General features: G+C 40.2%; 1 protein-coding gene across 1 annotated transcript in view; it reads right to left on the bottom strand.

The window, feature by feature from the left end:
- Positions 1-12,691, bottom strand: part of RYBP (RING1 and YY1 binding protein) — a 93,827-nt gene extending 81,136 nt beyond the window's left edge. Inside the window, exons 1-2 of the mRNA XM_090283828.1 lie at positions 12,576-12,691; positions 11,741-11,866 (exon numbers count right to left, since the gene is read on the bottom strand). Of these exons, the coding sequence (XP_090139954.1) occupies positions 11,741-11,866; positions 12,576-12,607 (158 nt within the window). The 5' untranslated portion in view covers positions 12,608-12,691. The remainder of the gene's footprint in view (positions 1-11,740; positions 11,867-12,575) is intronic.
- Positions 12,692-14,103: the final 1,412 nt, after the last annotated feature.

Raw genomic sequence — 14,103 nt, 5'->3', positions numbered from 1 at the left:
CCTTCTTACCATTGTGCAAGGAGGCAAAGCGTGTCTATCTACGACTCCATCTTGACCAGAAGTTCAGTTATGTTTTTAGAATGATTGGTCATTCAATCCAAGACACCCTCTACGGGAATAACAACATTACCAACAGTTGTATACTGTTCACAGTATGTATTCTGTGCCAGGTCCTGTTCCTAGTATGCTACACACATTCACTCATGTAATCCTTGGAATACCCGCCACCTGTGAAGAAACTATTATCCATAAATGAAAAACTAAAGCACAAGTTCAAATAACATGCCCAAGGTCACAAGGATAGCAAATGGCAGAGCTGGTGTTACTGGAACTCAGGTTTGACACTAAAGCCCTGGCTCTCAACTATTCTCTAATATCATAGCCATTAGCCACATGTGGCGACTGGAACATAGCTAGTCTGGAGTTGCACTGTAATCGCAAAATACACACCAGCTTTTGAAGACCTAGTATGAAATAAAGAATGTAAGACATCTCACTGCAAGCTTATACTGATTACATGTTGAAATGATAGTATTTTTTGATGTAATGGGATTAAATACAAAATGTGTTCTTAAAATTCACTTCACCTGCTTTTTACATTACTACTGGCTACTAAAAAGTTTAAATTCACATGTGGCTTGTAATGCATATATTTATACTGGACAGCACTGATTTAGAACATCACACAGGATTATGGTATCATGGGCAACAGCAGACCCTCCATATCACCCTGCCCAGGCTCTGTAGCTTCAGCTTCACTGGAGAGGACACTCCAGCGTCATCGCAAGATGTCGATTCAACACGGGAGGAGACAGATACCGTGTCACTCCCGAGTCGGACTGCACAGCCATTCTCGGCAGTGCAGATAGACTCTTAAGAAGCTACACCATCGTCTCTCGAGACGGACGGCTGCCGACGACGACGACGAAATACAAAGAACACAAAACAATTTTAAATTTATAAAACAACATGTTTTAGAGTACATATGCTTTTAATTTTAACTAATAGCTGTTATAATACCAAGTTACTGTAATATAGTTACTGTAATATAAACTTTAAAACCCTGTAATGTAAAAATATAGTTCCAATTAAATTTCAATATTCCACAATTAGATCATTGTTTTTAATGCCCTATTATGAAAATTGGCTGTTTCAACTACAAAAGCAATACCAACTCGTCCACAGTATAGAAATTACAGAAAAGCGCGCACACACAAAAAAGAATCCATCATCCCACCACTCACAATATTTTCATCGTTATTGCTTCTAGGTGGTAATAACTATGCTATGAATACTACTTAGAGTGGGATCATACTGCTTATCATTTTGTAACTTGCTTTTTTAATATTTTCACATTATCCTTTATTACAGATTCTTTCTGAAATTCTTTTTATTTTAAAATAATTACAGATATATAGGAAGTTGAAAAACAGTACAAGGTCTTATATACCCTTCCATGAAGTTTCCTTGAATAGCTGCATCTTCTTGGTTATAGTACAATATCAAAACCAGGAAATCGACATTGGAACAATGTGTGTATATAGAGATCTATGCCATCTTATGAAACATGTAGAGTTATGTAACCAAAACCACAATTAAGATACAGGTCTACTCACCACCACAAAGATCTCCTTGCTACCATTCATCAGCTCTCTCTGGGTAATTCTGTCACTTCAAGAACGTATGTGACCTATTCCTTACTTTTTAACAACTCCCTGCTAATTCCTGTGTAGGTAATTTTTATTTTTGGTTATAATAATGATGCAATTAATATACCTGTATTTACAGAGAAATTTTTACATGCAGATCACACAAATTCCTAGAAATTAAAATTGTTGCGTCCAGGGTACAAATATTTTTTAAAAATTTGCTACCAACTACCATAATGACCTTCAGAAAATTTAAATCAACTTACCCACCCACCAAGTGTCCACAAGAGAATGCCCATTTCCCAACCTTACTAAAAAAATTTTTTCAATATTTGACTTGCCAAAATATGCTATATTGTTTTGTATTCATTTGAGAAATGGGAAGGTTATATATTTCTTATCTTTCCTAACTTAATTTTTAATTCTTTTATAAAGTACCTGTCCATGTTCTTTGCCAACATGTTACTGGAATGTTGATTTACTGATTATAAAGATGTTTCAAAAAAAAAAAAAAAGTTTCTGCTTTTCTAACATATGATGAAAAATAGGTCTTTAAAATACATATATCCAAAATCCAGTACAAATGTCAGCAATGTAAGATAACATCTGATTTCAGAATGTAAAAAAGATATGCATTTAGCTAATATAGTAACCCAATTTATAAACATTCCCATACTTCACATGATGTATTGATAGTTAAGGCATCACATCTGGTGCCAGTTTCAGAATGGCCCCTAGAATGCTGATCACTCTCTTCACTCCCAAGTTTACTCTGAAATGCCAAGACATAATCTTCCATAACCAACATCAAAAACTATCATCAGCTTCATTAGGAAGACTTGTTGGCTTCTCTTCAGGAGAATTTAATGCCATTTAAACCAGCAGTTCTCAAAGTGTGTTCCCCAGACAAGCACATCAACATCACCTAGGAACTTGTTAAGAAATGCAGATTTTCAGGCCTCAACCCAGACATACTAACTAAAAATTTCTGGGAGTGGGACCAAGCAATGTGTTCCAACAAGCCTTCCAGGTGATTCTAACGCATACTAAAGTCTGAGAAGCACCAATCTAGACAAACTCAGCATAAAAACATTAAAATCAAGGTTGCATTATGTACATAATTGTTCTTTAATAAACAAATTTGGCAGAAGTCAATTATGCTACAGATATTAAGAATTCAATGACATGTTCATTCTTCCCCAAACTGAAACAATCCAAAAAGAAAAATGGAAACTAGACCTTGGCCTTATTTTCTACAAATATAAATCCTAAAACCATGAAGTGTTCACAAAAATTTTCTCTTCCAAAATGAAGCATATAAACAGATTAGAGTACATATTTTTCAAATCAAGAGACTCTTTATTTTATATCACATACTGCCTGATTTCCCAACTCCCACATGGAACTACCACCTACATCATTTTGAAAATTCAATGAACTAGCATATTAAAACAAAGCACATGTAAAACTTTACCGTTTTTGATTCAGTAATAAATAAACTGCTCAATAAATAAAAATGATTCTGGATGGCAGGATTATGAGTGACCTATGTTTATGGGTCCCCCCCCCCAATATTTTCTGCAAGAAGAAAGTATTACCTTCATTAACTAAAATAAAGGACAAAGAATCACTGGCCATATATGATGATAAAGGAAATTAACCTACAGAACATCAGTATTTTTTAAATTATACCAATGCTCATTGACAACCTTTTATCTATGTGATAAAAATTAACAAGATACTGGAGTAAGAAATTAACTACAGTACAAATTTATAACTGAGCCTATCATGAGTATTAATCCAGTAACACAACCAAAACGTAGTACTAAACTATGGTAGCTACTTTCTATCCACCTAGTTAAACTAGTGTCCTATTTTCCTTCAAGTAACAGATCATGCAGATATGTTAGGTTTGGCCAATCGGAGTATCCCAACCTCCAGGCAACCAAAAATGGTCCAGAAATTGGGCAAGTGATAGGGGCCCTGATTCCTGCAATGATTCATTTAATTCTGAGTTCAAATGGTATCCTTGTCATTGTTGGCTATGTGGGCCAGTAAACTCATTTTTTAAGGAAAACAGTAAACCTCATAACCTATATATGAAATCTGCCCTGTTTTAGAAAGTAGTCACCAGGTTTATTTTCTCCCTTTAACTACAATGTACTTGATGTGTGTTAAGACCCAATACGATGATGAAACTGGTATCCTGTTTCAGCCTTAATTTCCTGTCCCTCCCAAAGGCTATTCAAGTTTCATCTTAAATTGTATTGCTAATGCTCTTAGAGAAAAATGTTTTGAACAAGTTTTAAGATGCATTTTACTACATAAGCTTCCCACTAGTTTCTTTTCCCAACTAAAGGAGGAAGTAATATCTAAGCCTATTAAAAAATAAAAATTTCACTGTTTACCCTGTAATTTCAACCATTCACGATTTCTGAGTAACAGTTTGTGTTGCCTTTATGGAGAACTCGTCCAGTCTCTCTGTCAATTACTGCATGGAAGTGAAATTATAGCTAAATAAAGAACTTGAATGAGTCAAGATTTCAACTTAAAAGAAGTAATTCATTCAAATTACTAAACAGAACAGTAATGTACACCATGTACAAGGTACAACTATCAAGCCATGGGTATGTTGACACAAAAGAGCTTACACAATGGAGAGCATAACATTTTTAACACTCAAAATGGTCTGTAGCCATTTTTAAACTATCTTTAGGTGCCAGCTTACAAGCACACTCACCCAGTTCCTTATCACACCTCAAAATTAATTTTGCACAACAAAAGGACCTCTGCTTTATTACCAGACTTTTCAATATGACTTGTGGTTGCTTAAACCACCAAATGGGCAAACAGAAAGGAGTACGAAGAATTAGTTACTGTTATATAGGTGAGTGTGCTAAAGCTCTAAATTGCCTACAGCCTCTGAGGTTCTAGTTGTGTTTAATTTCTAGTACACACTTAGAAAACAAAACCAGAAAAACAGGGAGAAAAAGAAGGAAAGAAACATGAGTGTGAGAAAGAAATACTGACTGGTTGCCTTTCTTGGTCCCCCCAATCAGGGACCGAACCTGCCACCTAGGCCTGTGCCTTGACCAAGTAACCAAACCCAAGACCTTTTGGTTTGCAGGATGACACCCAACTATCTGAGCCATTCCGGCCAGGGAAGGAATAGTACTTTTAAGGACATACTTCATAAAGACAACGTTTCCCTAATCCAGTAATATTCACATATACAAGACACAAGCACTAGTATAAAAGTTTATTAGAACTCTTAACTAGTACAGTTTTAAAGAGGACTCCAATGATACCCCAAGTCTTCATTTATTCTATATATATTCAACTAACCCACTACCAAGTGCCAGGCACTATAACAGACATAGGAAAATAAAGCTATGAAAGGAAAGGTCCTGCCCTCAACAGCAAAGGTGATACAGTGAAAATACAGTTCCAACTCTCATGAGGAGGTATAAATCAATGAAGGACAATAATGGAAAGGCTTCCTGAGACATACAGAAGAACAAAAAGGAGTCAGCCAGGACACAAAAGGAAAAGCGTTTCAGAAGAAAATCCAGAGCATAGAATGTGTAATGGTATGGAAACAAGACATCATGGTCAGTGCTTGGAAAACACAAGCAGTTTAGTATGAGAGACTCTCATAATGTGTATGGAGGGCAGATAGGGTGATAGCAGGGTGCTACCAGAAATTCTAAAGAAAGAAACAGTAAAGGACCAAATCAGAAGTCCCTGTGATGCTCAGGATTTGGACTGTATCCTAATGGCAATGAAAACCAGGAGATAATTTAAGTTGTCCAAGAGGAGAGGCCAAAGAGCCAGTTAGATTTTTTTGTCATGTGTATGTGTGCATGTTGTTGTGACAGGTGGTTAATAAATAGTACTTAGGAGTTGCCAGCCTGTGGGAAGTGGAAAAGTGTGGATGACATCTGAAAAGAGTACAGTTAATAAAGTAGGTAGGAGGAAGCAAAGAACTAATAAACTTGTATCAGCTGATAGAGCAAACCCTACATCCAAGAATCATAAAGGCCTAGCTGAAATCCCAGATTGAGTGAAGCACTCCTCAATGCACCCCTACAGACTGACTGTCTACCTCCTCTAAAAAGCACCTATGTTCTCTACCATGTACTCATTCACCCCATGGATACTGTGAAGTTCACTCATGTCACTGGGTGCTTTACACCATTGGTTATCTTTTTATGGTCTTATCTTTCAACTGGTTTGTTAGGTTCCTTGAAAGTGGGAATTATCCGTCTATTTAACCAACTCACCTTGAAATAAAAATGACTGATGAACAATACTACCAATGAAAAACAACGTTTACTCCATTTATGTACTCTAGAAAAACACACCAGATTTTGTTCCCTCCACCTAATGTGTGGATTTATGCTGCTGATGGGAGGAGATAGCTGTGTTCAAGTATGCAGGGGATAAAGAGATGCTGAAAAGAGATCCTGTCTCTAGAATGTACACTTGTAAGGGTCTGCATGAAAAGAGCTGAGCTCTAAAATATACTTAAGATTAAAGAGCCCTGGTAAAATAAGCAAAAACCACACTGGGATGGGTCTTACAACCCAGAAGTGAATATACTATATGACTCCAAGTACATAACGTTTAAAAACAAGCAAAACTCATCCCTGGCATTAGAGTCAGGAGAGCAGCTGGGGTAGGGGAAGTGACTACAGAATACACAAGGGGCTCCTCCTGGGGCTCTCCTAACTATCCCCTTGTTCCAAAAGAAAGCATTAGTGTTTCCTAAAAAGACAAATGTGTATCTCCACAATCTATAAAGCAGTCACAACACCCAGTTTTCACTACTCTAAAGTTCCCTATCCTGCTCTAAATTCTTTATAGCACTTGTCACTAGCTGAAATTATCTTATTTCCATTTACTTGTTTATTTTCTCTTTCCATAGCATTTTAAGTTCTGTGAGGACAAGGACCTTATCTGTCTTTATACCACTGTAATTAGAGCCCAAGATGGCTGTCTGCTCAATAAAAACTTGTCAACTAACCAAAAGTACGCTGGTAATTTACTCTAAGGTCACCAAGTACACATAAGCTCAAGTCAGTAGCAATAAATCAGTAGGTTCAATATAATAGCAAATAAATTATCACCTTGTTTCTGGGTAAGAGTAACTGATCCCACTGTCGTACCAGCTCCGAGGCTGAAGGGCTTGATACTTTGGAAAATAGGTAATTTTCTATGTATTTTATAAAGAAATTGCATGAAAGACAAACACTATAATAAAACCAATATGGCCCTAGCCGGGGGCTCAGTTGGTTGGAGTGTTGTTCCATACACCAAAAGAAAAGGTTGATGGTTCAATCAACAGTCAGGGTACATCCAGGAGGGGAAATGATCAATGTTTCTCTTTCATCAATGTTTCCTTCTTTCCTCCTGCCTTTCCTCTCTCTAAGAAAATCAAAAATAAACATATCCCTGAGTGAGGATTTAGAAAAACAAAACAACAAAAAAACCAAATATGACCTAAGGAGCAAAAGCAGTGGTGGATGACCCAGTACTTGGCTCTGCTCCAGGTTAGGCACCTACTCCCTCTTTCTGGGAGTTTTCCTATCTAAAAGTATTACAGGAAGACGCACTTTTGTAGTTTCCAGCAAAGACCAAAACTTTGACATTATCACTAGTTATGTGTGTTTTCCCCTATGATTTCCAGGGTACTTAATGACTACTAAAGAGGTTTTGAGTTGTAAGGGTATCTGAATTTAAGGAGAGAAAAAGTCCAGAGTTACAACCACAAAGAATCAGGGAACAAAGAAGACATTTTACACACAAAACAACTGACTACCAACTTTTTAATTAAGCTACACAATCTTATTACACATCGAAAGTAAATTCTTCAAAAACAACTACCAATTTTTTAATTAAGCTACACAATCTTAGTACACATCTGAAGTAAATTCGTCATTTTTACTTGTCTGGAAAGTCTCTAAAAACAGTACAATTTTCAGAAGTTTAAATAAAACATGATTTCAACTCAACCCCATGATAAAATCTGGAGTTGAAGACTAATAAAGTTCTAAATCTATGGTAATTATCCAAAACAAAAAAATCTTCGATTTTTCAAGTATGATTTAAGCAGTAGCTGAAGGTCAAGATGCAGCACTACTACCAAAGTACCATTAATCAGCAACATCTTGGTGATTTTATAAAGACATCACTGCATTCAGAGAAATAACAAGACCAAAAGTAAAATATACTTATCACCAAGTCTAAAAGTTATTGTGTCCCAACACTCAAGAAGTTCAACTTAACAATGGTTGATAAATTGGTGAATTTGTGGGTTGTTCTTTTCTTTTAAAAGCTGGTATCCTCTTTCATGAAGCTGGTCAAGTGGGCTGGGAAATACTAGCTATTACCTAGAAAGGAATAGTGTTTCTTCCCCACCTACCGCCACCTTACATATACACTCCTTTATTTTTTAGCTTGAAAGGCTTAGAGTACAATAGTCCCTCTCTATATCGCGCGGTTCACTTATCACGTTCTCACTGTATCACAGAATTTTTTCAAATATTATATTTAATTATCGCAGATTTTTCGCTATATCACAGGATTTTCCAGTACTGTATACGTATCTTGTTAAAGTTACGTAGGTTTGAGTGGAGAATGTTTAAGAACATAAGTAGTGTTTATAAAAGTGTGAAAAAGGTTAATAAGGGAGTGGGAAAGGTTAATAAGGGACTGGGAACAGTTTATAATATGTAGGAAGGATTTATAAAGCTTTAAAATATATATAAATACAAAAATAAATGTAAAGTTCCTACTTCGCGGATTTTCACCTATTGCGAGGGGGATCTAGAACGTAATACCTGCGATAAGTGAGGGAATACTGTACACCAGCATGGTGTGTGTAGAGGCAACTTTCCCAACTGCAGGTGACCATGTTAAAGACTTAAAAGTATATCACACAACAGGCGTGAGGAAATCACACAATGATATAGAAATTTTCTAAACTGGTTCGTAGGGATGGTTGCACAACTCTTCAAAATTACTAAAAATCATTGAATTATACTTACAATTGCTGAATTTTATGGCATATAAATTATATACCTTAATAAAGCTATAAAAAAATAACCAGCAAGGGGTAGAAACACAACATATAATTGATAATACATTCAAAATATAAGGTCTGTTTTCCCCTGAACCTCCAAGTAGCCTATTATGTATTCCCTCCTTCTTCCCTTAACATGTTCTTTAGGGGTTCCTGATGTTCCTTTCATTCGCTATGCTGGTCCAAAAAGAAAAATACCTCCCGTCCACCTGGAGAATTAAATATATTTGGTACAAATATATATACATGACAATAATCATGAAGTGCTGGCAGGTTATTTTGTAGAAATCAACTGTCCTGTCCAGAAGAAATAAGGGGATGGGGGCTCCTAATTGATCCCCAAGCCAGACTGCTCCGACCTTCCATAGCTCTTTATAACTTGAAATATGGTTATTCCATTACATGTCTTACCAACCTTTAACACCCTCTTCCCTCTCCAATGTCTTGAGCAGGAGCTTTCACATTCTGGGAATTTAAAAATGTTCTTTGGATAAGTGCCATCTTTTCTTAATCAAATTGAGGAATATTAATTCTACCCTCAGAGGATAAATACAGTTGTGTCCTACTGGGCTACCACAAAATCAAAGCTGACTTCTTTGGTTGACTGGTAAATGATGGCAACAATAATGACAAGAATGATGAACTACCTCAAAAATGACCACTGGCTAGCCAACCAGGTAGGTTGTTCTAATACCAAACACCAGCTTAGAAAAACAAAATCCAATTTCTTTGCCAGTCAACAGGTTAGAAAAATCCTTTTATTATTTAAAAGTTATTCTAAAAAATCACAAAATTTTGCCTATTACCCAGTATCCAAAACCAGCAACAAGCTTTCTACTGCCATCAATACAAAGTCTGATTAAAACATTATGTGAGGCAGAAAATGTCAAACCTTTGAGGCAGAGAAAATTACAAGAGAAGGGCCCAGGAAAAAGAAACATAGCAGTAACCAGGATCAGAGAAATTAACCAATACACTGGATAGGCTAAGACAAGTGAAAACCTGTGAAATTAACCTTTCCACATGAAGCACCAATGTTATTTGCCTTCCAGTTAATGATGACTTCTAGAATAGCTTTAGAACACCAAAATATTAGCAAAAACCAAAACGAAACAAATTTAGTCTATGTTATCATGAGTTGATACACACACAGTTTATCCTCAGAACTCTGAAATCTGTGTTCAAAGCCTACTCAGCAACAGACATCAAAAAATTACAAAAAGATATTTCAAGATAGTAGGTGAGCATCCTGTTCCTGAATAGACCTTAAAATATTTTCATTAATAATTTAATGTTTGCTTAAAAAACATTTCACTATCATCATCTGGGACTCTGAAAAAACTTTAAACATCATACTGTTTTTAAGTCAAAATCTTCCACGTTGACAAGTCAGATTTTTAACATACGTAGGAGCTGAAATGCGTTTCATTATGTGAGATCATTGTTCCCAGCAATACATCAAATGTAAACTTTTGAATTTGACCTAACCTTTCTTTACACCAGTAGTTTTCAAGTTCTTAGGAGTTTCCTAGTCACTTTACTTGAACATCTACTGTAACACTCAAAACCAAACCACAATAGAGGTATGGCCTCTGAGGCATTCTACATGTGTAAAAAACAAACAAACAAAAAAACCCCACAAAACTCATACAATCACTATTGATTTAAATAACATACATGTCTAAACTTTCATGCCATTTGGTGGAATTCCCTGTTTTGGGTAGCAAAACAAAATCTATTATGCCACAATGAGTGTTCTTATTTTAACTAAATAAATCTATAATAATAATACAAAAATAATGACATGAATTTAGTTTAAAAACTACTTATGGTGAAATGTTTTCACTTTTTGAGCATTTTTATTCAAGTCTCATTACTTACAGAGGCGGTGGAATTCACAAAACTACTCCATCACTAATTAAACCAATTCATCTCAGAGTTATATTCTTTAGGTTGCCCAGTATCATATTTAATCCCAGATATAAATAAAGCAATGATATCCTAACAGACACATTCATTTAGTCAAAGAACAACACCCAGTTAATACTAAGGAATACTACTACACAGTCATATTGGAACACCACCAATTCAAAAAGAGGTACCTGATGAAATGAGACTTTGGGCAATCAAAGTTAAGTCTTCAAGGATCCACCAAGAAATGCACTCATTCTGTCTCTTTCACACACACCCCAATGTCTGCACATCATATGACATCAAGAACAGCTTAACTTCAAACTCTATTATCACTGAAACAAAGTCAAAAGATGATTCCAAAACTATAAAATGAGCTTTGACATTTTACGCTAGTATATCTAGAAGTCAAATCAGGAGTGCAACTAGTTTTGATATCAGATGCAATTTACTACCTTCACCAAAATGAAATAATATTTTCAACATTCTTCTTATTATAATAAAGTTTTAAACACAAATTTCAATAGTCACACTATTCATTTCAGCATTTTGCAACACCATCTCTCATCAGCACTCTGTATAAGCTAATCAGGGGAAAAAAACCTGACAGCTCAGCCTTTCAAAAAAATACACTTTCTTTATCAAAGCTCAATGTCTATTTTCAGGTGCAAGAAAATAACAGATATTTGCAGCTCAAGACAGGAAAAGCACAACCAGCGTTACTATATAACCCATCACTAAATTTCTCAAAAGAAAAATAACTAACTAAAGACAGGCAAATTAAAAACATTCTGCGCATGGCAAAAAGGTCTTCTGTCCTACAATCCATAGCAAAAGTACTGCTGCTTCTTTTTATGAGCCAACAGGACACAAATATAAATTCAGCGTCTATTTAAAATAAGACGAATATCTGAAAAAATCTCTCCCATGTTTACTCAACATGAGGCTTTGAACCCAACACAAAATACAACCCCAGATACGCAGAAAAAGCCATAATCAACAAGTTGGGAAGAGGGCAAAATGAATAGCCCACTACCCTCTCCCCCCCTTTTAAAAAAAAAGGTCCCTCAACAAAAGGTAACACATCTTCAGGTACCTGGTGGAGGTGCCTTTTCTCACATCACAGATGCTGCATTTAAAGGCTTCCGCGCTGTTTCTGAAGGTGCAAACGCTACAATCCCAAAAGCCTTCGTCTGCGGCAGGTTTCGCTTGTCTTTTTGGCCTTCGGGCGAGTGGGGAAAAGGGGGAAAGAGAAGGAAACAGGGAGCATGAAAAAGGGGGAGACAGCAAATCGCAGGCGCTAGTGAGTTGTCTTAATTTCGCAAGAATCCAGGGCTGAAAACTTCATTCGGGGGACCACCCTCCCACCCTTTTCCGTGACTAGAAGAGGGACTGGGGCCCACGACCGGCCCCCCGAAAGCTCCGGGCCGCGTGGCCACGCAGGCGCGGCGACTCCAGAAGGGCCGCGGCGTGCGCAGGAAGCGGGAGGACTTGTGGACTTGAGCGTGGGCCTTAGGGCGGGGGGGGCGGAGGGGGACGGGAAAGAACAGCGGCCGGATCTGGAGGGGGCCCGCAGAGGCCGCCGAGGCCCGCGGCGGGGACTGAGCCGGTCTCTTCCCTTCCCCTTCCAGGCTCGCGCCCGCCCTCCCCCCATCCCTCCCTCCCCACCAGGTTAAATCTCCCTTTGTCTGGGAGAAGTGGCGGCGGCCGCGGCTGCGGAGGGCCGCCATGGCTGCGGCGCGCACTACCGCCAGCCCCGAGCAAGAGCGACACCGCCTCCCGCCGCCGCCGTGGCCGCCTACCCCCGCCCCCGGATCTCCATCTTAGCAGCGCCTACCCCCGCCCCGGGTGGCTTCGGGGCCTAGTCGTCGCCGGCCCCCGCCCGCCCCACTCCTCCCTCCCCTTCCGCCCCTTTGGCTCGAAGCAGGTACCTAGTCGGGCTCTTCTTGTCGCCCATGGTCATGGATGGGCTGGACCCCCGCCCCCGAAAGTCGAATCCGGCGCCGCTCGGAGGAGAAAGGCCGTCCGGGGAGTCGTCGCTGACCGACCCCCCCCCTCCCTCCCTCCCCCGCGCGCACCCGCCCTCAGCCGCCGGGGCTCGAGCTCCGGCGCCGCCGCCGCCGCCGCCGCCGCCGCCAGTCCCCGGACGAGACTAGTCTCCGCCGGCGCCGCCTCTGCCAAGTGACTGACGAGGGGCGGGGCCGGGCGCCGCGCGTCACGCGCCGTGCGGCCAATGGGAGGGCAGCAGCTTAAGCCGCGGGGGCGAAGGCGGGGTGTAGAGGGCAGGGCGTGGCGGACTTGGACGGGGGGGGGGCGGTGTGTGTGTGTGTGCGTGCGCGTGCTTGTGTGTGTGTGTCCTGGAATGTGTGCTCGTTGGCAGCGCGCATCCCTGCTGGCCGCCCCGAGGCTCCGCACGGCGGAGCGTGCGAGCCTGGCTGGCCGCACGTGGCCGCGCCCCGGAACCAGCTGTGGCCTTCAGACTCCACGGTGTGGTCTAATGCGGCTGCCCTCGGTGCCGTAGCCCCGAAGTTGCTCCAGGGAAGTAGCTCCCAGCAGTTTGCATGCGCTTCAGGGGCTTGCAACAAACTCAGCGTTATCTATGCTTCGAGGTTTGCAGTGCCACGGGAGCTAGTAGGGCCTCTTTGGCTTGGGTTCTTCCGCGCCCGTCAGCTGCTCTGCCAAGTCAAGCTTTGTATCTGCTTCTCCTTAAGCCCCCGCCTCCAGCCCATACTCCCGCCCTGAGCCTCTGCCCAAGCCCCCGAGGCAGGAGGGAACTGTGTAGAAAGGGCGTGACACAAGTAAAGGTTCCCCAAAGTTTGACCCTGAGCTCTCGCTCTCCAACTCCTTCCAAACTCCTTCCGTAGCCTGCCCGGAGCAGAAATAGGGCGTTTCCCTAGGGAAGTAGCTCTTAGATTCCTGGCAGCCACAAGCCAGCAGTCAAATCTTGGGCCTCAGTTCCTTCATTTCCAAAACATCATCCTAAAGTTGTTTGGAAAATTCGGAGAGGTAATCCGCTGAAAGCATACAGGTCAATGCCTGACACTAAGGAAGGACCAATACAAAATACTGGGTTGAGAACTGTCATGACTGGGCCTGGGTTGTGCACCATTTCTCCCATTTTAGAAGATTCTTGAAGGCAAGGAACATGCAGCACCCTTTACTTTCTGCCTTGCTCCAAGAATGCTTGCCAAATTGACTTAAGAGACTCAGGTTCCTCTGCCCTTAGGCACTGGGGAGGACACCAAATGATTAGATAAAAGGCTTGGCTGGAGTGAAACCCTGGGTGAGGGTAGGGTCATGGTCAAAGAATGCTGCTAAAAGTTGGGGGTAGGCAGAAGGGTGTAGAGGGAAGATAGGACTGGTCCTCAGCATCCACTGTGATAGGCCCCATTTACGAACAAATGCAAAGTAGGAAGCTTACTGAGACTGAGTGCCCCGAGAGCAGAAAGTCCTAGAATC

Source organism: Furipterus horrens, unplaced genomic scaffold (genome assembly GCF_987537825.1).
Source record: "Furipterus horrens unplaced genomic scaffold, mFurHor1.1.pri manual_scaffold_7, whole genome shotgun sequence".
In the NCBI taxonomy this organism is placed as follows: Eukaryota; Metazoa; Chordata; class Mammalia; order Chiroptera; family Furipteridae; genus Furipterus; species Furipterus horrens.
This window is presented reverse-complemented; position numbering and strand designations above follow the sequence as displayed.